We start from the raw sequence: 25,682 nt of genomic DNA on the forward strand, positions 1-25,682 counted from the left end.
TAATAATGGCATTTGTGAAGCGCTTACTACGTGCAAAGCACTGTTCTAAGCACTGGGGGGGATACAGTGTGATCAGATTGTCCCACGGGGGGCTCACAGTCAATCCCCATTTTACAGATGAGGTAACTGAGGCTCAGAGAAGTGAAGTGACGTGCCCGAGGTCGCCCAGCAGACGTGACGTAGGCAGGATTTGAACCCATGAGCTCTGACTCCAAAACCCACGCTCTTTCCACTGAGCCACGCTGCTTCTCTACAAGCACTTGGGTTGGATGCTTCTGTGTACCTCAGTTACCTCATCTTTAAAATGGGGATTAGCACCGTGAGCCCCATGTGAGACATAGATTGGGTCCCACCTGATTAGCATGTAACTACCCCAGCGTTTAAGTACAGTGTCTGGCATAGAGTAAGCACTTAACAGATACCAGAAAAAAAAAAGGCTGAAACCCGCACAGGAGGAGCCCAAGGAAATGTTCCCCCCACAGGAGGAGTCCAGTTGGGTGCTCCCTGATGCAAGGAGAAGCCCATTGTAGTAATAATAATAATAATAATGGCATTTATTAAGCACTTACTGTGTGACTTACTGTGTGTAAAGCACTATTTTAAGCGCTGGGGAGGTTGCAAGGTAATCACGTTGTCCCACGGGGGGCCCACAGTCTTCATCCCCATTTTACAGGTGAGGGAACTGAGGCACAGAGAAGTTAAGTGACTTGCCCAAAGTCACACAGCTGACAATTGCCAGAGCTGGGATTTGAACCCATGACCTCTGACTCCAAAGCCCGGGCTCTTTCCACTGAGCCACGCTGCTTCTCTAAGCAGCGTGTAGACCACAGAGAGCTCGTCATGGGCAGGGAATGTGTTTGTTGTTCTATTGTACTGTCCCAAGTGCTTAGCACAATGCTTTGCATACAGTAAGTGCTCAATAAATGTGACTGAATCATCATCAAAAGTACATATTGAGCGCTTACTGTGTGCAGAGCACTGTACTAAGCGCTTGGGAAATATAAGTTGGCAACATGTAGAGACAGTCCCTACCCAACAGTGGGCTCACAGTCTAAAAATGAATGAATGAATGAAAGAATAGAAAGAGTAGTCTTCCCCTCCCCACAGCACCTGTATATATGTATATATGTTTGTACGTATTTATTACTCTATTTTATTTGTACATGTTTGTTCCATTTATTTTATTTTGTTAATATGTTCTGTTCTCCGTCTCCCCCTTCTAGACTGTGAGCCAACTGTTGGGTAGGGACCGTCTCTATATGTTGCCAACTTGAACTTCCCAAGCGCTTAGTACAGTGCTCTGCACACAGTAGGCGCTCAATAAATATGATTGAATGAATGAACGAATGAATAGAAGCCCAGCCCAATGCTCCTCCCAGAGTAGCCAGTGAAATGAGTGCTGTCAATTAATCAATGGTATTTCTTGAGCGCTTACTATGGGCAGTTAAGGAGGGAGGGGAGAGAAAAGAGGAATAATAATAATAATGATGATGGTATTTGTTAAGTGCTTATTACGTGCAAAGAGAAGCAGCGTGGCTCACTAGAAAGAGACCGGGCTTTGGAGTCAGAGTTCATGGGTTCAAATCCCGGCTCCGCCAATTGTCAGCTGTGTGACTTTGGGCAAGTCACTTCACTTCTCTGGGCCTCAGTTCCCTCATCTGTAAAACGAGGATTAAGACTGTGAGCCCCCCATGGGACAACCTCATCACCTTGTAAACTCCCCAGTGCTTAGAACAGTGCTTTGCACATAGTAAGCGCTTAATAAATGCCATCATTATTATTATTATTAAAGCACTGTTCTAAACGCTGGGGAGGTTACAGGGGGATTAGGTTGTCCCGCAGGAGGCTCGCAGTTTTAAATCCCCATTTTACAGATGTAACAGGAACGGAGAAGTGAAGTGACTTTCCCAAAGTCACACGGCTGACGGTGGAGCCGGGATTTGAACCCATGACCTCTGATTCCAAAGCCCGGGCTCTTTCCACTGAGCCATGCTCTCAGCAAAGCCAGCCTGTTGTGCTGCTCTTCCCTCCTCCTCCCTTTCTTTTCCCCTTTCTCTCATCACCTTCCCTCCTTTTCTCCTCCCAAGCGGGCAGCCAAAGCGATTGCTCGGAAGCAGTCATGAGACATAAATGATCTCATTGCACATGAGCAACGTAAGATTGATCTCGTGTCATTTGGAGGCCCAATTCAATCAATCAATCAATCGTATTTATTGAGCGCTTACTATGTGCAGAGCACTGTACTAAGCGCTTGGGAAGTACAAATCGGCAACACATAGAGACAGTCCCTACCCAACAGTGGGCTCACAGTCTAAAAGGGGGAGACAGAGAACAGAACCAAACATACCAACAAAATAAAATAAATAGGATAGAAATGTACAAGTAAAATAAATAAATAGAGTAATAAATATGTACAACCATAATTCATTCAATCGTATTTATTGAGCGCTGACTGTGTGCAGAGCACTGGACTAAGCGCTTGGGAAGTACAAGTTGGCAACATGTGGAGATGGTCCCTACCCAACATCATCAATCGAATTTATTGAGCGCTTACTGTGTGCAGAGCACTGTACTAAGCGCTTGGGAAGTATAAGTTGGCAACATATAGAGACGGTCCCTACCCAGCAGTGGGCTTACAGTCTAGAAGGGGGAGACAGACAACAAAACAAAACATGTAGCCCTGGGTCCCCTGTGGGGAGACTCAGCCACCTCCGACTTTAAGCTCATTATGGGCAGGGGACTGGTCTGCTCTCTTGTACTGTACTACCCTCCCAAAGGCCTAGAACAGCGTGGCTCAGTGGAAAGAGCCCGGGCTTTGGAGTCAGAGGTCATGGGTTCAAATCCCGGCTCCACCAATTGTCAGCTGTGTGACCTTGGGCGAGTCACTTCACTTCTCTGTGCCTCAGTTACCTCATCTGTAAAATGGGGATTAAGACTGTGAGCCCCACGTGGGACAACCTGATAATAATAATAATAATGATGGCATTTGTTAAGCGCTTACTATGTGCAAAGCACTGTTCTAAGCGCCGGGGGGATACAAGGTGGCTCAGTGGAAAGAGTGCGGGCTTGGGAGTCAGAGGTCATGGGTTCGAATCCCGCCTCCCCCACATGTCTGCTGTGTGACCTTGGTGAAGTCACTTCACTTCTCTGTGCCTGAGTTCCCTCATCTGTAAAATGGGGATTGGGACTGTGAGCCCCACATGGGACAACCTCATCTCCTTGTGTTCCCCCCCCAGCGCTTAGAACAGTGCTTTGCACATAGTAAGCGCTTAACAAATACCAACATTATTATTATTATTATCAGGTTGTCCCATGTAGGGCTCACAGTCTTAACCCCCGTTTTACAGATGAGGGAACTGAGGCTCAGAGAAGTTAAGTGACTTGCACAAGGTCACACAGCTCACATGTGGCAGAGCCGGGATTCGAATCTATGACCTCTGACTCCAAAGCCCGGGCTCTTTCCACTGAGCCACGCTGCTTCTCTGATCACCTTGTACCCCCCCAGTGCTTAGAACAGTGCTTTGCACATAGTAAGCGCTTAACAAATGCTATAAAAAAACAGTGCTCTGCACATAGTAAATGCTCAATAAATACCACAGACTGATTGAGTGGCTCTTACTTCAAGGTGGAGTGAGGGACAAGGCATTTAAAGCCACTGGATTCACAACCAGGTAAGCTACATTAAAGTTTATTTAAATTCTATGATTGGCTCTTTGCATACCAACTATGTCCTTTTTTTGCACCAAAATGTTTCCAACCCTTATCTAGGACCAAAAACACGTTTGGGTACTCTCTTTGTGGCTGATGTCAGTGGAAAGAGCCCGGGTTTTTGCGTCAGAGGTTATGGGTTCAAATTCCGGCTCCACCAATTGTCAGCTGTGTGCCTTTGGGCAAGTCACTTCACTTCTCTGGGCCTCAGTTACCTCATCTGTACAATGGGGATTAAGGCTGGGAGCCCCCCGTGGGACAACCTGATCACCCCGTAACCTCCCCAGTGCTTAGAACAGTGCTTTGCACATAGTAAGTGCTTAATAAATGCCATCATTATTATTATGAAATATGATCAAAAAATCAATCCTATTTACCGAGTGCTCACTATGTGCAGAGCACTGTACTGAGCGCTCGGAGAGGACAATACAACAGAAATAGCGGACATGTTCCTTGCCCACAGCGAGTCTAGGAAAGACTGTTTTTCTGGGCTTCTGCTGCAGGAATGTAGTCCTGTGGTATGAGATCTAGCTCCAGAAGCAGGAAAATTTCCTGCCACCTTTTCTTGGAAAAGCTAATAGAACAATGTTTGGGATATTTTCTCATCTGGCGCTCCGCTCTGTTAAGTGATCCAATATGTGATTTCATTGCATTCCACCGCCAGAAGCTGGCTCATTTTAGGAGGGGGGCTGTTCAGACCCCATTCTTGAACAAAAACCTGGACCTCAGCTCTTGTAAAATTTGGGGACATAGGAAGGTTTAGTGCCAAGGCCTCGCAAGCCAGGGCAGCTGTTTAACATGTTGCTGAATTGTACTTTCCAAGCGCTTAGTGCAGTGCTTTGCACACAGTGCGATAAATACGATTGATGTAATGAATTATGGAATTGTGAATTATAATTATTAATATATAATTATACAATATAATTAACATTGCATATAATATTATATGTCTTATAAATTTATAAATATATAAATATGTTTATATATTATATATTTTAAAATTTATATATTTATTTTATATATTTATACATTATATATTTCTATATGTAAGCTTATAAATTTATGAATTTATAGATTTATAAATATCATAAAATTATATTATATAATTGTTTAATTGTAATTACATAATAAATTAATGAATAAATAATAAATAATAAAATAGTAAATAATTATATAATAATATTATATAATAATAATTATGAATTATGGAACTCCAGGATTTTCTATAATGACATTAAAGCCCCAAAGTCTTTCTGGGGGAAAGTTTTTTAAATTCTGTAGCCATTGTCTGTCACTTGACTGTGTGCGTCATCCCGTTGAGGAGAAACAGCATAGTTTAGTGAAACGGGCTCGGGAGTCAGCAGGACCCGGGTTCTAATCCCTGCTCCGACTCATGCCTGCTGTGTGACTTTGGGCAAGTCACTTAATGCGATGGTTTACTTCGTAAGGGGTGAAATTTCAGGGGCACGTTTGGGTGGGCTCCTGAAAAGCATCCTTTACCTCATTAGGAAAAAAAAGGGGGCAGAACCCCAAGGATTCCTCCAGATATCCACTCTCTTACAAGTGTCATCAGGCAGCATGGGTCAGTGGAGAGAGTATGACTGTGGGAGCCAGAAGGACCTGGGATCTAATCCTGGCTCCGCCACTGCTCTGCTGTGTGACCTTGGCAAAGTCATTTCACTCCTCTGCGCCTCAGTTATGACATCCGAAAAGTGGGGATTAAGACCGGGAGCCCCATGTGGGACAGGGATTGTGTCCATCCTGATTACCCTGTACCCATTGCAGTGCTTAGTACAGTGCCTTGGAACATAGTTAAGTACTTAACAAAAAAATATGTTTTTTAAAAAAATGGGTGGAGTTATTCCCAAGGTGCCACAGACAACTCCGAAAAATGGGACAGAAACAGAAGATGGGTTGGAGAGCTCCCAATTCCAGGCAGGAGGCCAGCAGGGACCGAGAATGGCAGGCCTGGTGGAGAAACTGGCCCCAGTTAGGGGACCCACTTACTCTTCTTTCCCATCCCTTTTAGGGGTGTGTTTGGGTTTTTTTTGGTGTTTTTTTGTTTTTTGTTTTTTCAAAAATGATGTTTGTTTTGTATGTGGCACTCAGTGCCACATAGTATGGCACTTAGTGCCGCTTAGTAAGTGCCAGGCACATACTGGGGTAGATAAAGGCAAATCAAGTTGGACACAGGCCATGTTCCACATGGGGCTCAGTCTTTATCCCCCATTTTACAGATGAGTTAACGGAGTTTGGTGAAATATTTGGTTTGTGGGCTGTTTGGGGTCAGAATCTTCTAGCCCCTCCTGCTGCCCGTGAAAATGGAAGCCCAAGAAACATTAACAGGCTTTTCAATCCATCCATTCATTCATTCAGTCGTATTTATTGAGCCCTTACTGTTTGCAGAACACTCTATTAAAACGCTTGGAAGTTACAATTTAGCAATAGAGACCATCCTTGCCCACATCGGGCTTACAGTCTAGAATGGGAGACAGACATCAAACTAATCAACTGTTAGGATTTATTGAGCACTTTATTATGTACAGAGCACAGTGTACTAAGTGCTTGGGGGAGTACAGTAGAATTAGTTGACCTGATCCCTGTCCTGGAAAATTGTATAAATAGTGGGGGAGGCAACACTTAAATTATTTACAGGTAAGAGATTGAAAGGAAGTAGATAGCGGGTCCAGACAGAATAATAATTGTGGCAATTGTTAAGAATTTACTATGTTTGAAGCACTGTTCTAAAGCACTGAGGTAATTACAATGCATTCAGATCAGACACAGTCCCTGTCCCATATGGAGTTAACATTTTAAATATAAGAGGGGAGGGAGAACGGGTATTGAATCCCCATTTTACAAATGAGGAACCAAAGAACAGCAAATTTATGTGACTTTCTCAGAGTGACACAATGGGCAAGTCTGGGTTCTAATCCCAGCTCTGCCACTTGCCTGCTCTGTGACCCTGGGCAAGTCACTTAATTTCTCTGTGCCTCAGTTACCTCATCTGTAAACTGGGGATTAATCAATCAAATAATCAGTGGCATTTATTGAGCACTTCGTATGTGCAGAGCACTGTACTAAGCATTTGGGAGAGGATGATAAAACAGAATTAACAGACACGTTCCCTGCCCACAATGAGTTTACAGTCTAGAGGGATTTGAAATTGAAGGGATGAATCTAGGGGGGTTATATGGAGGGACCCAATGAGGGACAGGAACTGTGTCCAAACTAGCTTAGAACAGCACTTATTAAAGTGCCTGGCATATAATCAATCGTATTTATTGAGCGCTTACTGTGTGCAGAGCACTGTACTAAGCGCTTGGGAAGTACAAGTTGGCAACACATAGAGATGGACCCTACCCAACATGTGCTTAACAAATACCATAAAAAAAAAATAACTAGGGGAGGCAGGATTAGAACCCAAGTTCCCCGACTCCAGAAACCATTCTCTTTCCACTAGACCACAAGACTTGTTAAAAAATGCTACAGATAGTTGGGGATATAATAGATGCATGGTTGGTGCAAAGTTCAGAGGTGATGGTTTCGAGAGATAAAAGCAGGAAAGAGGAGAAACGAATTGGAGCGGATGAGACTTAAGAAGGACTTTGAAGATGAGGAGAGCTGGAGCCTGCCAGTTACAAAGGAGAAGGTTATCTTCATTCACTTAGTCCTTCCCTTCCCCACAGCACCTGTATATATGTATATATGTTTGTACATATTTATTACTCTATTTTACTTGTACATATCTATTCTATTTATTTTATTTTGTTAATATGTTTGATTTTGTTCTCTGTCTCCCCCTAGACTGTGAGCCCACTGTTGGGTAGGGACTGTCTCTATACGTTGCCAACTTGTACTTCTCAAGCGCTTAGTCCAGTGCTCTGCACACAGTAAGCGCTCAATAAATACGATTGATTGATTGATTGAAATGGAAATTGACGTCTGTGAAGTTTTGTGAAATCATGGCACCTTTCATTTCTACCCCAGATTACACTGTCATGCCATGTCGTGTTGGCATCTCTGGAAGGTAAGGAGGTAACACCCTCACCCCATTCCCTCTCCTTTCCCTCCCTACCGTTCTTTGAAACTTTCCCACCCTTCCCCATCCCTCCCCACCCTTTTCAGCTCATTAAAATGTGGTCCCATTGCGGGCGATACCGTGGACGGTATCGTTCATTCATTCAATCGTATTTATTGAGCGCTTAACTGTGTGCAGAGCACTGCACTAAGCGCTTGGGAAGGACAAGTTGGCAACGTATAGAGACGGCCCCTACCCAACAGTGGGCTTACAGTCTAGAAAGTGTCATGTCCCCCTCCCCTTTGCCCCCAATTCCCACGGTCCCTGCCCCTCCCCTGATTTGCAGCACTTGCTTCCAGGGTCCCCAGGGTCCTCCAAAGCCCCAGGTCGGGCTGACTAGGCCGAAGTGGGGGGAGAAGCCAGGATGAAGCCCGCCACCATCTTCCCTTTATCAATCAATCAATCAATCAATCGTATCGTCTCCCCCTCCCCCTCGTCCCCCCTCCATCTCCCCCATCTTACCTCCTTCCCTTCCCCACAGCACCTGTATATATGTATATACGTTTGTACATATTTATTACTCTATTTATTTTACTTGTACATATCTATTCTATTTATTTTATTTTGTTAGTATGTTTGGTTTTGTTCTCTGTCTCCCCCCTTTTAGACTGTGAGCCCACTGTTGGGTAGGGACTGTCTCTATATGTTGCCAATTTGTACTTCCCAAGCGCTTAGTACAGTGCTCTGCACATAGTAAGCGCTCAATAAATACGATTGATGATGATGATGATTTATTGAGCGATTACTGTGTGCAGAGCACTGGAATGCCCTCCCTCTGCCCATCCGCCAAGCTAGCTCTCTTCCTCCCTTCAAGGCCCTACTGAGAGCTCACCTCCTCCAGGAGGCCTTCCCAGACTGAGCCCCTTCCTTCCTCTCCTCCTCGTCCCCCTCTCCATCCTCCCCACCTTACCTCCTTCCCTTCCCCACAGCACCTGTATATATGTCTGTACATATTTCTTACTCTATTTTATTTGTGCATATCTATTCTATTTATTTTATTTTGTTAGTATGTTTGGTTTTGTTCCCTGTCTCCCCCTTTTAGACTGTGAGCCCACTGTTAGGTAGGGACCGTCTCTAGATGTTGCCAACTTGGACTTCCCAAGTGCTTAGTCCAGTGCTCTGCACACAGTAAGTGCTCAATAAATACGATTGATTGATTGATTGATTACTAAGCGCTTGGGAAGTACAAGTTGATTGATTGATTAGAACAGCAATTCAGCGCCTAGAACAGTGCTTTGCACATAGTAAGCGCTTAATAAATGCCATCATTATTATTATTTATTTTGTGTCTATCTCTCCCGGTAGATTGTAAACGCCTGGAGGGCAGGGGCTCAGTCTACTAAATGCGCTGTATGCTCCCAAGCGCTTAGTACGGTGCCCCGCCCACGGGAGGCGCTCACTACGCTCTACTGGCTGCTCAACCAGGGGGGGCCCGGGCGAGGTTGGGAGGGGGCGGGGCCTGGAGGAGGGGGCGGGGCCGAGGAGAAGGCGAGCGCTGATAGGGCCAGAGCGGGGGAGTGGGCGTGGCCAAGGAGAAGGAGGGGCTGATAAGGCCAGAGCGGGCGAGTGGGCGGGGCCAAGGAGAGGGAGAGAGCTGACAGGGCCAGAGCGGGGGAGTGGGCGGGGCCAAGGAGCGGGAGAGAGCTGATAGGGTCAGGGCGGGAGGGGGTGGGCGGGGCCAAGGAGAGGGAGAGAGCTGATAGGGCCAGAGCTGGGGAGTGGGCGGGGCCAAGGAGAGGGAGAGGGCTAGACTGTGAGCCCACTGTTGGGTAGGGACTGTCTCTATATGTTGCCAACTTGTACTTCCCAAGCGCTTAGTACAGTGCTGTGCACACAGTAAGCGCTCAATAAATAAATACGATTGATTGATAGGGTCTGAGCGGGGGAGTGGGCGGGGCCAAGGGTGCAGCACGCTTAGGGGCGGGGCCTGGATTGTGAGTGGGCGGGGCCAAGGTCAGACGGTGGCCGGGGTCGCGGAGTGGGCGGGGCCAAGAGGAGCGCTTGGGCCGGGGCTGGGGACGCGCAGTGGGCGTGGCCAACTGGAGCGCGCGGGCGGGGCCGGAGTGCCGTATGGGCGAGGCCAACAGAGATGCGCGTGGCGGGGGCGGGGCCAGGGCGGTGAGTGGGCGGGGTCAAGAGGAAGGCGAGGCGAAATGGGCGTGGCCAATCGGGGAGCGGGGCGGGGCGGTGAGTGGGCGTGGCCAAGAGGTGCGCGAGACGCGGTGGGCGTGGCCAGTTGCAGGGCGGGGCCGGGGGTGTGAGTGGGCGGGGCCAAGAGGAGCGCGCGGCATGGGGGGGCCGGGGCGGGGCCTAGAGGGGCTCGTGGCGCGGGCCCGGAGACGCGCAGTGGGCGGGGCCAAGGCTGGAGTGCGCGGCGTGAGGCCGGGGAGATGCAGTGGGCGCGGCCGGGGCTGTAAGCGGGCGGGGCCAGGGGGCGGGAGAGGGCTGATAGGGTCAGGTCGGGGGAGTGGGCGGGGCCAGGGCGCTGACTGAGGGGGCGGGGGCAAGAGGAGCGCGCGGGGGGCGTGGCCAGGCGTGCCGCGCGCCTCTCGGGGCCGGGGACTGCGCTGAGTGGGCGGGGCCAAGAGGAAAGCGAGGCCGGGGAGGTGCTGTGGGCGGGGCCAGTTGGAGGGCCGGGCGGGGCCTGGGCTCTGAGTGGGCGGGGCCAAGAGGGGCGAGCCCGGGGAGGCGCGGGGCGTGGCCAAGAGGGGCAGGCGGTATGGGGGGAGCACAGTGGGCGGGGTCACTTGGAGGGCGGGGCGGGGCTCTGAGTGGGCGGGGCCAATAGAGGTGCGAGGCCGGGGACGCGCGGAGGGCGGGGCCAATCGGAGCGCCGGGCGGGCACTGGGCTGTGAGTGGGCGGGGCCGAGAGGTGCGCGCGCCGCGGGGGGCGGGGCCAAGAGGGGCGCGAGGCCGGGGCCGCGCGTCGTGCGGGGGCGCGCGTCGGGCGGGGCCAATCGGAGCCCGGGGCGGGGCCGCGCGCGCGTCGGGGGCGCGCGTCGGGCGAGGCGGGGCGGCGGGGGCTGCGGGGCTCCCGGCGGCGGCGGCGGCGGCCCGGAGGCCGTCGTGGTCGCCGTCGCCGCGGGCCCCCATGGGCGGGTGTGTGGGCGCCCAGCACGACTCCTCGGGAAGCCTCAGCGAGCCGCCGGACGGAGGCGGAGGTGGGTGAGGCGGGGGACCGGGGGGGACGGACCGGGGGGCACGGGGAGGGAGTGAGGGAGGGCCCGGCCCTTTGTTCCCCCTCACCCGCACAACGCCCTCTGCACAGCGCGCCCCCGCCCCCTCCTCCGCGCCGCCCTCCGGCCGCGGGGGGGGGGATCCCGCCCTCACCCCCCCCCCCTCACCACAATAAACGGTGATGGCGACGGTGTTCTTTCAGCGCTTACTCTGGGTGCCAACCGCCCGGTGATTCTGGGGTCTCTTCAGCGCTTACTGTGTGCTAAGCGCTGCGGGATTGTGGGGTCTGTTGAGCGCTTATTCTGTGTGGTAACTATGGTGTCTGTTAGGCCCTTAACTGTGTTGTGCTAAGCGCTGGGTAATTGTGGGGTCTGTTGAGCGCTTACTGGGTGGTGATTGTGGGGTCTGTTGAGCGCTTACTGTGTGCTAAGCGCTGCGTAACTGTGGGGTCTGTTGAGCGCTTATTCTGTGTGGTAATTATGGTGTCTGTTAGGCCCTTAACTGTGTGCTAAGCGCTGGGTAATTGTGGTGTGTGTTGAGCGCTTACTCTGTGTGGTAATTGTGGTGTCTGTTAGGCCCTTAACTGTGCGCTAAGCGCTGGGTAATTGTGGGGTCTGTTGAGCGCGTACTGTGTGGTAACTATGGTGTCTGTTAGGCCCTTACTGTGTGCTAAGCGCTGGGTAATTGTGTCTGTTAAGCGCTTACTGTGTGCTAAGCGCTGGGTAATTGTGGTGTCTGTTAAGCCCTTACTATGTGGTAATTGTGGTGTCTGTTAGGCCCTTACTGTGTGCTAAGCGCTGGGTAATTGTGGTGTCTGTTGAGCGCTTACTGGGTGGTAATTGTGGTGTCTGTTGAGCGCTTACTGTGTGCTAAGCGCTGGGTAATTGTGGTGTCTGTTAAGCGCTTACTCTGTGGTAATTATGGTGCCTGTTAGGCCCTTACTATGGGCTAAGCGCTGGGTAATTGGGGTGTCTGTTAAGCCCTTACTGTGTGCTAAGCGCTGGGTAATTGTGGTGTCTGTTAAGCGCTTACTGGGTAGTAATTATGGTGTCTGTTAAGCGCTTACTGTGTGCTAAGCGCTGGGTAATTGTGGTGTCTGTTGAGCGCTTACTGTGTGGTAATTATGGTGTCTGTTAGGCCCTTACTGTGTGCTAAGCGCTGGGTAATTGTGTCTGTTGAGCGCTTACTGGGTGGTAATTGTGGTGTCTGTTAAGCGCTTACTGTGTGCTAAGCGCAGGGTAATTGTGGTGTCTGTTAAGCGCGTACTGTGTGGTAACTATAGTGTCTGTTAGGCCCTTACTGTGTGCTAAGCGCTGGGTAATTGTGGTGTCTGTTAAGCGCTTACTGTGTGCTAAGCGCTGGGTAATTGTGTCTGTTGAGCGCTTACTGTGTGCTAAGCGCTGGGTAATTGTGGTGTCTGTTGAGCGCTTACGGTGTGGTAATTATGGTGTCTGTTAGGCCCTTACTGTGTGCTAAGCGCTGGATAATTGTGGTGTCTGTTAAGCGCTTACTGTGTGGTAACGATGGTGTCTGTTAGGCCCTTACTGTGTGCTAAGCGCTGGGTAATTGTGGTGTCTGTTGAGCGCTTACTGTGTGGTAATTATGGTGTCTGTTAGGCCCTTACTGTGTGCTAAGCGCTGGGTAATTGTGGTGTCTGTTAAGCGCGTACTGTGTGGTAACTATAGTGTCTGTTAGGCCCTTACTGTGTGCTAAGCGCTGGGTAATTGTGGTGTCTGTTAAGCGCTTACTGTGTGCTAAGCGCCGGGTAATTGTGGTGTCTGTTAAGCGCGTACTGTGTGGTAACTATGGTGTCTGTTAGGCCCTTACTGTGTGCTAAGCGCCGGGTAATTGTGGTGTCTGTTAAGCGCTTACTGTGTGCTAAGCGCTGGGTAATTGTGGTGTCTGTTAAGCGCTTACTATGGGCTAAGCGCCGGGTAATTGTGGTGACTGTTAAGCGCTTACTGTGGGCTAAGCGCTGGGTAATTGTGGTGTCTGTTAAGCGCTTACTATGGGCCAAGCGCTGGGTAATTATGGTGTCTGTTAAGTGCTTACTATGGGCTAAGCGCTGGGTAATTGTGGTGTCTGTTATGCGCTTACTGTGTGCTAAGCGCTGGGTAATTGTGGTGTCTGTTAAACTCTTACTATGTGGTAATTATGGTGCCTGTTAAGCGCTTACTGTGTGCTAAGCTCTGGGTAATTGTGGTGTCTGTTATGCGCTTACTCTGTGGTAATTATGGTGCCTGTTAGGCCCTTACTATGGGCTAAGCGCTGGGTAATTGTGTCTGTTAAGCGCTTACTGTGTGCTAAGCGCTGGGTAATTGTGGTGTCTGTTGAGCGCTTACTGTGTGGTAATTATGGTGCCTGTTAGGCCCTTACTGTGTGCTAAGCGCTGGGTAATTGTGGGGTCTGTTAAGCGCTTACGGTGTGGTAATTATGGTGCCTGTTAGGCCCTTACTGTGTGCTAAGCGCTGGGTAATTGTGGTGTCTGTTAAGCCCTTACTGTGTGCTAAGCGCTGGGTATTTGTGGTGTCTGTTAAGCGCTTACTCTGTGCCAAGCGCTGGGTAATTATGGTGTCTGCTAAGCCCTTACTGTGTGCTAAGCGCTGGGTAATTGTGGTGTCTGTTAAGGGCTTACTCTGTGCCAAGCGCTGGGTAATTGTGGTGTCTGTTAAGCGCTTACTATGTTCTAAGGGCTGGTTAATTGTGGTGTCTGTTAAGCGCTTACTGTGTGCTAAGCACTGGGTAATTGTGGTGTCTGTTAAGGGCTTACAATGGGCTAAGCGCTGGGTAATTATGGTGTCTGTTAAGCGCTTACTTTGTGCCAAGCGCTGGGTAATTATGGTGTCTGTTAAGCGCTTACTCTGTGCCAAGCGCTGGGTAATTGTGGTGTCTGTTAAGCGCTTACTATGGGCTAAGCGCTGGGTAATTGTGGTGTCTGTTAAGCGCTTACTCTGTACTAAGCACTGGGTAATTGTGGTGTCTGTTAAGCGCTTACTCTGGGCGAAGCGCTGGGTAATTATGGTGTCTGTTAAGCGCTTACTATGTGCCAGGCGCTGTTCTAAGCGCCCGGAGGGAATACTAGGTGATCAAGTTGTCCCACGTGGGGCTCGCAGTCTTAATCCCCATTTTACAGATGAGGGAACTGAGGCACAGAGAATAAAAATAATAATGGTATTTGTTAAGCGCTTACTAGGTGCCAAGCGCTGTTCTAAGCGCTGGGTAATTGTGGTGTCTGTTAAGCGCTTACTATGGGCTAAGCGCTGGTTAATTATGGTGTCTGTTAAGTCCTTACTATCTGCTAAGCGCTGGGTAATTGCGGTGTCTGTTAAGCGCTTACTATGGGCTAAGCGCTGGGTAATTATGGTGCCCGTTAGGCGGTTACTCTGTGCCAAGCGCTGTTCTAAATACTGGGTAATTATGGTGTCTGTTAAGCGCTTATTATGTGCCAGGTGCTGTTCTAAGCTTTGGTGGGGAATACAAGGTGATCAAGTTGTTCCACGTGGGGCTCGTAGTCTTAATCCCCATTTTACAGATGAGGGAACTGAGGCACAGAGAATAATAATAATAATGGTATTTGTTAAGCGCTTACTAGGTGCCAAGCGCTGTTCTAAACGCTGGGTAATTATGGTGTCTGTTATGCGCTTCCTATAATAATAATGATGGCATTTAAGCGCTTACTGTATGCCAAGCACTGTTCTAAGCGCTGGGGGAGATGCAAGGTAATCAGGGTGTCCCACGTGGGGCTCCCAGGCTTCATCCCCATTTTACAGATGAGGGAACTGAGGCCCAGAAAAAATAATAATAATGATGGTATTTGGTAAACGCTTAGTGTGCCAAGCGCTGTTCTAAGCACTGGGTAATTATGGTGTCTGTTAAGCGCTTACTATGTGCCAAGCGCTGTTCTAAGCGCTGGGTAATTATGTTGTCTGTTAAGCGTTTACTATGTGCTAAGCGCTGGGGGAGATACAAGGTGATCAGGTTGTCCCATGCGGGGTTCACAGTCTTCATCCCCATTTTACAGATGAGGGAACTGAGGCACAGAGAATAATAATAATAATAGTAATGGTATTTGTTAAGCGCTTACTATGTGCCAAGCACTGTTCTAAGCACTGGGGTGGATACAAGGTAATCAGGGTGTCCCGCGTGGGGCTCACAGTCTTCATCCCCATTTTACAGTTGAGGGAACTGAGGCCCAGAGAATAATAATAATAAAAATGATGGTATTTGTTAAGCGCTTCCTATGTGCCGAGCACTGTTCTAAGCACCCGGGGAGATACAAGGTAAGCAGTTTGTCCCACAAGGGGCTCAAAGTCTTAATCCCCATTTTACAGATGGGGGAACGGAGGCCCAGAGAAGTTAAGCGACTTGCCCGAAGTCACACAGCTGACAAGTGGCAGAGCTGGGATGAGAACCCATGACTTCTGACTCCCAAGCCCGGGCTCTTTTCATTCATTCATTCATTCATTCATTCAATCGTATTTATTGAGCGCTCACTGTGTGCAGAGCACTGTACTAAGCGCTTGGGAAGTACAAGTTGGCAACATATAGAGACGGTTGAAGTGGCTTGCCCAAGATCACCCAGCAGACGAGTGGCGGAGGCAGGATTAGAACCCACGACCTCTGACTCCCAAGCCCGGTCTCTTTCCACTAAGCCACGCTGCTTCCCTAAGGACCAGAAGGACCTGGGACCTTAGGCCGGTCGCTGCTCCGAGCCTCAGTTTCCTCATCCGGAAAATGGGGGTGGAGAGTCTGAGCCCCAAGTGGGACGGGGGACTGGGTCCAACCCGATCGGCTCGTATCCACCCCAGCGCTTAGGACAGGGTCTGGCACATAATAAACGCTTAACGGCATGGCGGAGGGAAGGAGCACGGCGTACTGGGGAGACCACGGGCCTGGGAGGTGGAACGTCGTGGGTTCTAATCCCGGCTCCGCCACTTCATTCATTTGTTCAGTCGTATTTATTGAGTGCTAACTGTGTGCAGAGCACTGTACTAAGCGCAACAGATAGAGGCAATCCCTACCCACCAACGGGCTCACAGGCTAGAAGAGGGCTGGGGGTTGGGGGGAGACAGATGCGTGACCTTAGGCAAGTCACTTCACTTCTCCGGGCCTCGGTTCCTTCATCTGTAAAATGGGGATCGAGACTGTGAGCCCTATGCATACAGGGACTCATGTTCAATGCTATTTCCTAGTATTCATTCAGTCATTCATTCAATCATATTTATTGAGTGCTTACTGTGTGCAGAGCACTATACTAAGCGCTTGGGAAGTCCAAGTTGGCAACATCTAGAGACGGTCCCTATCAATCAATCAATCGTATTTATTGAGCGCTTACTATGTGCAGAGCACTGTACTAAGTTCTTGGGAAGTACAAATTGGCATCACATAGAGACAGTCCCTACCCAACAGTGGGATCACAGTCTAGAAGCAGCATGGCTCAGTGGAAAGAGCCCGGGCTTGGGAGTCAGAGGTCATGGGCTCTAATCCCGGCTCCATCGCTTGTCAGCTGTGTGACTTTGGGCAAGTCACTTCACTTCTCTGGGCCTCAGTGACCTCATCTGTAAAATGGGGATTAAGACTGTGAGCCCCCCGTGGGGCAACCTGATCACCTTGTAACCTTCCCAGCGCTTAGAACAGTGCCTTGCACATAGCGCTTAATAAACGCCATCATTATTATTATTATTATTATTAGAAGGGGGTCGCCAAGGGAGTGAGTATCCACCCCAGCACTTAGTACACCGCCAGGCACATAGTAAGCACTTAACAAATACCGTAATAATAATCATTATTAATAATAATAACAAATACCACAATTCTTATTATTCCAGGCCTGGCTGGAGACCTGGGGACCGGCAAGGTGGAGGAGAGGCTGGTCGCCCAGGCCTTGGGTTTTAGCCACGAGCAACCCCCTCCAACCCCTCCCATTCCCCTCCCTCTGCAGGGTGGTTTTGCCGAGCTCATCTTTCCCAAGTTTCAGGTGACAGCTGGCCTTTGGCTTCATTCGGGCCACTTCAACCTGCAAAGGTTCAGGGACTCATTGGGGGAAATAATAATTAATAATAATACTGGCATCTATTAAGCACTTCCTGTGTGCTAAGCGCTGGGACAGATACAAGGTCATCGAGTTGTCCCACGGGGGGCTCACAGTCTCCATCCCCATTTGGCAGATGAGGTCACTGAGGCACAGAGCAGCCAAGTGGCTTGCCCAAGGTCGCACGGCGGACAAGTGACGGAGGCGGAATTAGAACCTGTGTCCTCTGACTCCCAAACCCATGCTGCTTCCCTAAAGGGCAAACCAAGGGCCTTATTGAAGGAGCAAGGAGGTGGGAAAATGAGTATCCCCCCACCCACTCCGAAGCCCCGCAAATGGGTACGGGCCCTTGCCTGAACGCACTCTTTATCCCGCTAATATTAGATCTTGTCCAAAAATAACAGCAGGATAGTGGTAGGATGGCCTCCGCCCCCTCCAAATGTGTAATAGCATGGCTTCCTCTGAGAACACCACAACTCTGGTTGAGGTGCCTTATGGTAAAAGTCATTTTAACATCAAAGGCTTACCCCAGGATTATCATTTATTGCACTACAGTTTGCCAATGAAACCGCATTCATGCCCTGCAAAAAACCAGGATATTGAGCATCTCTGTGTGCCAGGCCCTTGGGAAAATACAGTCGAGATGAGAGATAATTCCTGCCCTGAATAATAATAATAATAACGATAATTCTGGTATTTGTTAAACACTTACTCCGTGCCAAACGCTGTTCTAAATGCTGGGGTAGATACAAGGTAATCAGGTTGGACAAAGTCCATATTGCTCATGGGGCTCACAGTCTTGATCCCCATTTTACAGATGAGGTAACTGAGGCTCGGGGAAATGAAGTGACCTGCCCAAGGCCCGTGCTCTTTCCACTAGGCCAGGCTGCTTCTCCTCAAAGAATTTGCAGCCTCATAGGGGAGACAGGCAGACACAAATTATTTACAGTTACTTTCTAGACTGTCAACTGGTTGTGGGCAGGGAATATGTCGACTGATTCTATTGTACTCTCCCAAGAGCTTAGTGCAGTGCTGTGCACACGGTAAGCGCTCAATAAATACCATCGATGATGATGATAATAGGTGCAGGAGCATGGAAAGATAGGTAAGGTTCCTAGCTCAGCATATGTGTACCTGTATATATGTATATATATTTGTACATATTTATTACTCTATTTATGTATTTATTTTACTTGTACATATCTATCCTATTTATTTTATTTTGTTAGTATGTTTGGTTTTGTTCTCTGTCTCCCCCTTTTAGACTGTGAGCCCACTGTTGGGTAGGGACTGTCTCTATATGTTGCCAACTTGTACTTCCCAAGTGCTTAGTACAGTGCTCTGCACATAGTAAGCGCTCAATAAATACGATTGATTGATTGATGTGTAAGTACTAATGGTGGGTGTGTGTATACATCAATGCTAATGTGGCAGTCGGGATGACGTGATCTGGCATGGAGGATTTGAATTGGCAAGTGTTTCCAGGAGGAGATGGGATTTCAGCAGGGGCTTTGAAGAAGCAGTGTTGGGGCCTCACAGATTGGAAGTGGAAGAGATTACAGGTGAGGGCATGGGGACTGCTTAGCACAGTGCCCCAGCACTTAGTACAGCGCCCGACACCTAGTTAGCACTTAACAAATACCATTATCATTATTAGAGTATTGGGTGGGAGGTACGGTTAAAAAAAAAGTTAACTTGGAAGGAACGAAGAGTGAGCTAACTTAGAGATCAGGAGAGCAGATGTGTTAGAAAAAGAGAGTTAGTGGAGAGCCTTGAAGCCAAACAAGACTACTCATAGATTCCGGTGTTTAGCCTGGAAGGACATTAGGTGTCTCTTCGATATGGAATTCTTAGGGAGTTGCTGAATGAATTGCTTGGTGTTAGAAGACCTTTCTTTTTTTTTTTTTTTTAACCATACACACATCTAAACCTATCGGCTGTCGTGTAATTACTCTTGGAGCAAACTCTGTTTCTGGCTATAAGCTACTCTGTTTTCTGAATTGCTAGCTATTAAAGCCACACCGTTTCATTCAAATCTTCCGATTCATAATGCGACCAAACCCTAGACAGATATAAGAGTTCATTGAAGAGAGTGCTGGGAAATAAGTTTTAGTTTCATTTTTTTAAAAAGAAGCTTAACTCGTGTCCAGTATACTTAATGAGGAAACTTGGCTTCATTATTTCATTCTTCCTCTTCCTTTCCTGGAAATGGGGGGAGTCATTCTTCAGCTGCATTGCTTGGGCCTCTGTAGCCTATCCTGGGACCATCACCATCAATACTATTTGAGTGCCTACTCTGCATAAAACAGGATACTACTCTCCTGGGATTAACACTAGTAATAGTATTTATTAAGCGCTTACCTCAGTGCAGAGCACTGGGCCAAGCGTTGGGAGAAAAGACACAGGTAATCAATCAATCAATCGTATTTATTGAGCGCTTACTGTGTGCAGAGCACTGTATTAAGAGCTTGAGAAGTACAAGTTGGCAACATATAGGTAAGAAGTAATAGATATGATCCCTGCCATCTAGGAGCCCATAATCCAGTAATCGGAAAAGGGGTCTCGAGTGGGCTGAGAATCTTCAACCCAGTCGAAGATGAGCCTGGGTTTACAGTCACTGAGCCCAGCTCGTGTCCGTCTGATGGAGGACCAGCAGGGTTGGGAATCCCTGGGAGCCGATCCGCTCACCGGGTGTTCATTCCTCTGTGCCGATCTCCCGGGGATAATCTTCAGGGACAGCCGCCAAAGGCAGCCCCAAAGCCTTCTTGGCTCAGAAGGGTTTCAACAGAATGCGAACTGAACCCACTCGGCCTGCCTCTACTCCACGGCAGGGTTTGTTGGAGATCTTTAAGGCTCAGGGATTCCCCCAGGCCCACCTGTGTCTTTTATTTGAGATTGAGATGGGCAGGGAAGGAGGTACATCTGCCCCCCAAATTGTCATCACTGTTGACAGCACCAAGCCCATGACCTTGGCATCATCCTTGACTCTCTCAACCTCCATATTTAGTCTTCCTCGGAATCCCATTGTGTCTTCCTCCACAACATTCCCAGCTTCGCTTCTTCCTCCATCCCAACGGCCTCTGCGCTGGCTAAGACACTCGTCGTGCCCCAGCTTGACTATTTCTGCATTAGCCCCCTACTGCTTTTAGGTCCCTTACTGCTCTCCCCACCTCCAGGCTCTCCCTTCTCCAGTTCATACTTCACTCTGCTGCCTGGATCATTTTCCTAAAGTGTCATGCTGCATAAATCTCCCCACCCCTCGAAGGCCCCTGATAATTGCCATTTCTCTCGGCATCAAACAGAAACTCTAGACCCTTGGCTTTAAATGCATCGTCAGCTTCCTCCGTCCTCAGTGTCCACTGTCTTCTCTCACTACCCCTCAGCTCACAATCTTCGTTCCTCTCAAGCTACCCCACACTCTGGGGTTCCCTCTTCATAGCCAACACACAGCTCTTTCCATCTTCAAAGTCGTTATGAAGTCACATTGTACTTTCCAAGCACTTAGTACAGTGCTCTGCACACAGTAAGCTCTCAATAAATACAATTGAATGAATGAATGAATGAATCTCCCCCAAGAGGGCTTCCTGTTAATCTCTAATCTTCCCACTTTACAGTCTGAAACTGCCGTTTAATAATAATTGTGGTATTCGTTAAGCACTTACTGTGTGTCAAGCCCTCTGCTAAGCATGTGGATAGATACAAATAGATGCAGATCAGACACAGTTCCTGACCCTCACGGCGGGAGTTGAGGAGGGCTTTAGCCTAACCATGACACTTAAGGGCTTAGGCACCACAACCCCTGTAGCACTAATGTATGTATCTCATATACTGTCTTATCCCCCCATCTCTAATTTAGCTAAGTATCTATCTCCCCCCACTATTCTGTATGTGCTTTGAGTTCTTCCAGTGTGGAACTCTCCCCTTCCCCAGATTAGACCGAACAGCTCTTCCCAACATCCAAAGCCCTCCTAAAATCCCTCCTCCTCCAAGAACCCTTCCTTGGTTAATTTCCCAGCGCCCTAAATCGTCGAAGCGCCTTACCATTTATGAATGTATTTGTACCCTTCCTCGGCACTCAGGTGTATTTGTTCAATTATTTATTTTGACCACGCTAGTTGTAAATATTTTTATGTTTGCCTCCCCGTTAGAGATTAACCTTGTGAGCAAGGAGCTTGTCGCTTCTGTACTTCCCAAGCACCTCCACACAGGTGCTCAATAAATGTCATTGTTTGAACAGAAATGGGGAACAGTAGGGTCCCTCAGGCTCTCTATTTTCCCCTGGCGCCTAGAAACTGGAGTGTAGAAATTGCTGTTGTACAGCCAAGAGATGGATAGAGTGACCAAGCGATTTTCTGGAGGTTAGTCAGGTAGAAACCAACCTCAGGGAATCTGGGAGGGTATTTCTCTCTCTCCCATTTCCAGGAGGATATTTATTTAGGCCCTCTTGAAATCAAAGGGAGAATTGGACTCCCCTTGAACAGAAGTAAAATAACCAGAGCCACAGCCCCTTTAGGGAGGGTAAAAAAATATTATTTATAAAGTAATGTAACTAAGGAAAAAAAAATCCAAACTACTTGATGGGCTTGACATATTTCATTACAACTCAGGAAAAGTATCTTGGAGTCATCCTTTACTGTCTCTCATGTGTCGAGTATGTGGCGGGATTAAACAGGTGGACAGATTTGGAGAGTTATCAGGAAGAAGAGTTTGACCCCTCTATAAAATTATGGAATGTCTGGCCCCGGAATACTGGGTGACATTCTTGTAGCTGTAATTTAGGAAAGACGCTAAGCTTCTTGAGGGCAGGAATTGTGTACCCACTCTATTGTATTGTACTCTCCCAAGCACTTACTTAGCACAGTGCTCAATAAATACGACTGATGGATTAAAAGACATGCCGGGACCAGAGGAAGGGTAATCGAAATGATCAGTGGAGTAGAGCAGCTTCTATAGAAAGAGGCTAAAAGAATTAGGACTCTGTGGTTTGGCAAGACACAGCCGAGAAGAAATACCACCGGGTTCCACCAAGTCATGAGGGTGCGACCAGGGTGAATATCGTAACTGATGCTGACCAAATCCAGTGATACTAAAATTAAGGAGTAGATTCTGGATCAACAAAAGAAAACGCTTTTTTATGTGGCACATAGTAAAACACGTGGAGTTGTGTAGACAAAAAAAAATATCAATAGGTTGCAGATGGGCTTAGGGCAGTTCATAGTGAGAGATCCATAATGGGCTTTTAAAGAGGAAAATAAGGGCTTTTCGAGCAGCTAAAAGCTCAAGAAGGGATTAGATAGATTCTTGGGCAATAGGAGCGAGATGGGTTAGGAAAGAGAAAAGTTAGGAATGTTAGATGGCCCATTCCTAAATGGCGAGAATGGGTGGTCAGGGTGGAAGCCATCACACTTCCTCTAATCCTCCTTTGGTGCCACTGTGGAGATAGCTTATTTGGTTGGAATGACCAACGGTTTGATACAACACGATCTAATTTGACGACATTTTGCGGCCTTATATCCCACAATTATTTTCTGATCCGATCATGTGCTAATGAGCAGGGAGATTAGATTTGCTAGTAAAGCTGTGATTTCCGATCCAAAGTGATCCCCTGTCGTTTGGGGGAAGGATAGAATGTCTGTTTAAATTTAGATTTTCCTGGATGGATTGTTATTCTTGGTATCTAGTGGACTCCACCCAGTTTCAATGAGATTGAGTTCCTTTGTAAAACTCGATGGAATGGTTGTTAAAGGCGGAGTTGAAGGTCTGACCGACCCATCTTCCATTAACATTGGAAAGACGCAAGGCTGGGTGGTAAGCTCAGTTCTGCTCAACCTGGTCTGTGTTTCCGTGCTTGAAGCCACATAATCAGTCGATCGGTGGGATTTATTGAGCACTTACCATGTGCAGAGCACTGTACCAGGGATTTGGGAGGGCACAGTCGAAGGAGGGATCTCTCAGCCAGAGTCAAAATACTCTTTCAGTCCTCTGGGAAGCCCAATTCCAGCTCATCAAGGCTATGGTCATCTTCAAAAGTCTTTGAGAGGCAGAGGTTCAGGAACTGCTTTATTTATGTAGAGGACCGGCCTTCTTGCAGCCCAAACCTAAGTTATGCAAGTGATCATGAATCATTTTGCAGGCTCTACCTGGCTCCAGGGACTGACAGAGTCCGAAGAAAATGGAAGCAATGTACCAGCCCACCCCAGGAAACCTTACACCCAACCCAGCGTTTTCAACAGCAGCACAGAACTTAAAAGCTGTTCCTGAATTCAGCTGTCTAGACAGTCTGCAGTCCAACAATTCAGAGCTAAGGAAAATGGAAACCATGAAATCAGTGATGTGTATTGAGTGCTTACTGTATGCAGAGCAAGTACAGTATAATGGAGTTGGTCAGGCGGGATCCCACAGGTAGCTTACAGTCTAGGGTAGCCGGACATTCAGCAGACTGCAAAAAAGAGTGGCAAAATAACTCAGCCCCCTTGCCCCCTCCTACTCACATCACTACACTCCTACCACAAACCCAGCTCGCACACTTTGCTGTTCTGATGCTAACCTTCTCAACGTACCTCGCACCATCAACCTCTCGCCCACGTCCTGCCTCTGGCCTGGAACGCCCTCCCTCTTCATATCCGACAGACAATTACTCTCCCCACTTTAAAGCCTTATTGAAGACACATCTCTCAGAGGCCTTTCCTAAGCCCTCCTTTCCTCTTCTCCCACTCCCCTCAGCATAGCCCTGCCCCCTTTATTCATCCCCCCTCCCAGCCCACAGCTCGTATGTCTTTCTCCCCCACTAGACTGTAAACTGATTGTGGGCAGGGAATGTGTCTGTTATATTGTCATCTCCCAAGTGCTTAGTACAGTACTCTGCATATAGAAAGTGCTTAATAAATATGATTGATTTCAACAGGGCTTGAAACTCCATAATAATAATAACAATAAACTGTGGTATCTGTTAAGTAGTTAGTATGTACCAAGCACTTTTCTAAGTTCTGGGGTAGATAGTAGAAAATCAGGTCTCAGTCTGAGGAGGAGGGAGACCAGTTATTGAATCCCCATTTTGCAGGTGAGGGAACTGAGGCACAGAAAAGGTAAGTGACTTCACTAAGGCCACACAGCAAGTAAGATAGGATTAGAACTCCATTTTTTTGGAATGGTATTTAAGAGTTAGTGTGTGCCAGTGCACTGTTCTAATCGCTAGCGTAGATACAAGGTAATCAGGTCAGACACAGTCCACGTCCACCTGGGGCTCACAGTCTTAATTCCCATTTTACAGATGAGCTAACAGGCCCAGAGAAGTGACGTCACTTGTCCAAGGTCACACAGGAGACAAGCGTGGGAGCCGGGATTAGAGCACGGGGCCGTCTGACTCTGATTCCGGTGCTCTAGCCATTAGGCCACACAGCTTCTCAATCCATCCCAGTCTCCATCCTAAATTGAAAGTCTACAAGGCTGTTGTAGAATCTAACTTTTATATGGCTGTGAGACCTAGACCTACAACATGGCCTAGTGGATAGAGCACAGTCCTGGGAGTCGGAAGGACCTGGGTTCAAATCCCGGCTCCACCACCTGTCCGCTGTGTGACCTTGGGCAAGTCACTTCTGTGGGCCCCAGTTCTCTCATCTGTAAAATGGGGATTAAGACTGTGACCCCCTCCTTGTGGGAAAGGAACTGTGTCTAGCTCAATTAGCATGTATCCACCCCAGTGCTTAGTACCATGCTTGACACGTAGCACTTAACAAATGCCGCAATAATGATAATAACTAATATTATTATTAGTACAACTTCTAGAGCAGTTTGCATAGTGCCGCCTACACCCCATCAGTTGGCAGGACAGAATTTCCAACAGGGAGGGCCTGGAATCCAGTGGATTTACCAGCATTGCAGCAGTATTTATGGCTCCTCAGCTCTGCTGGGCCAGGGATGTGTGACAGGATCTGTAGTGGTAGGATGCCCAGGCAGCTGTTGTACAGCAAACTGAAAGGGAACATAAGCAAGCCACGATGGCAGGAGAAAACCCTGAAGCTTCAGGCTCAAGTAGTGCAAAAATAGTGAATAGTTGGGAGACCCCTAGAGCGGACAGACCAGCCGGGCATGGAGAAAATACAAATTATGGTACTTGTTCAGCGCTTACTGTGTGCCAAGCACAGTTCTAAGCACACACTGTTCTAAGCACTGAGGTAGATACAAGTTAATCAGGTTGGACACATTCTCTGTCCCACATGAGGCTTACACTCTTAATAATAATAATAATGATAGCATTTATTAAGCACTTACTAGGTGCAAAGCACTGTTCTAGGCACTGGGGAGGTAATAATAATGATAGCATTTATTAAGCGCTTATTATGTGCAAAGCACTGTTCTAAGCGCTGGGGAGGTTACAAGGTGATCAGGTTGTCCCACGGGGGGGCTCACAGTCTTCATCCCCATTTTACAGTTGAGGTAACTGAGGCATAGAGAAGTGAAGTGACCTCATTCATTCAGTCGTACTTATTGAGTGCTTACTGTGTGCAGAGCACTGTACTAAGCGCTTGGGAAGTAGAAGTTGGCGACGTATAGAGATGGTCCCTACCCAACAACGGGCTCACAGTCTAGAAGGGGGAGACAGACAACAAAATATATTAACAAAGTAAAATAAATAGAATAGTAAATATGTACAAGTAAAATAAATAGAGGAATAAATCTGTACAA

The 25,682-nt window shown here is 48.2% G+C and overlaps 1 protein-coding gene across 2 annotated transcripts in view; it reads left to right on the forward strand.

Annotated features, from left to right (window-relative positions):
* Positions 1 to 10,845: 10,845 nt before the first annotated feature.
* Positions 10,846 to 25,682, forward strand: part of UBTD2 (ubiquitin domain containing 2) — a 54,022-nt gene continuing 39,185 nt past the window's right edge. For both annotated transcript variants that reach the window (XM_038772976.1, XM_038772977.1), the window contains exon 1: positions 10,846 to 10,950. In XM_038772976.1, coding sequence (XP_038628904.1) covers positions 10,881 to 10,950 — 70 coding nt within the window. In that variant the 5' untranslated portion in view covers positions 10,846 to 10,880. The remainder of the gene's footprint in view (positions 10,951 to 25,682) is intronic.

This window comes from Tachyglossus aculeatus, chromosome X1, assembly GCF_015852505.1.
Source record: "Tachyglossus aculeatus isolate mTacAcu1 chromosome X1, mTacAcu1.pri, whole genome shotgun sequence".
Lineage (NCBI taxonomy): Eukaryota > Metazoa > Chordata > Mammalia > Monotremata > Tachyglossidae > Tachyglossus > Tachyglossus aculeatus.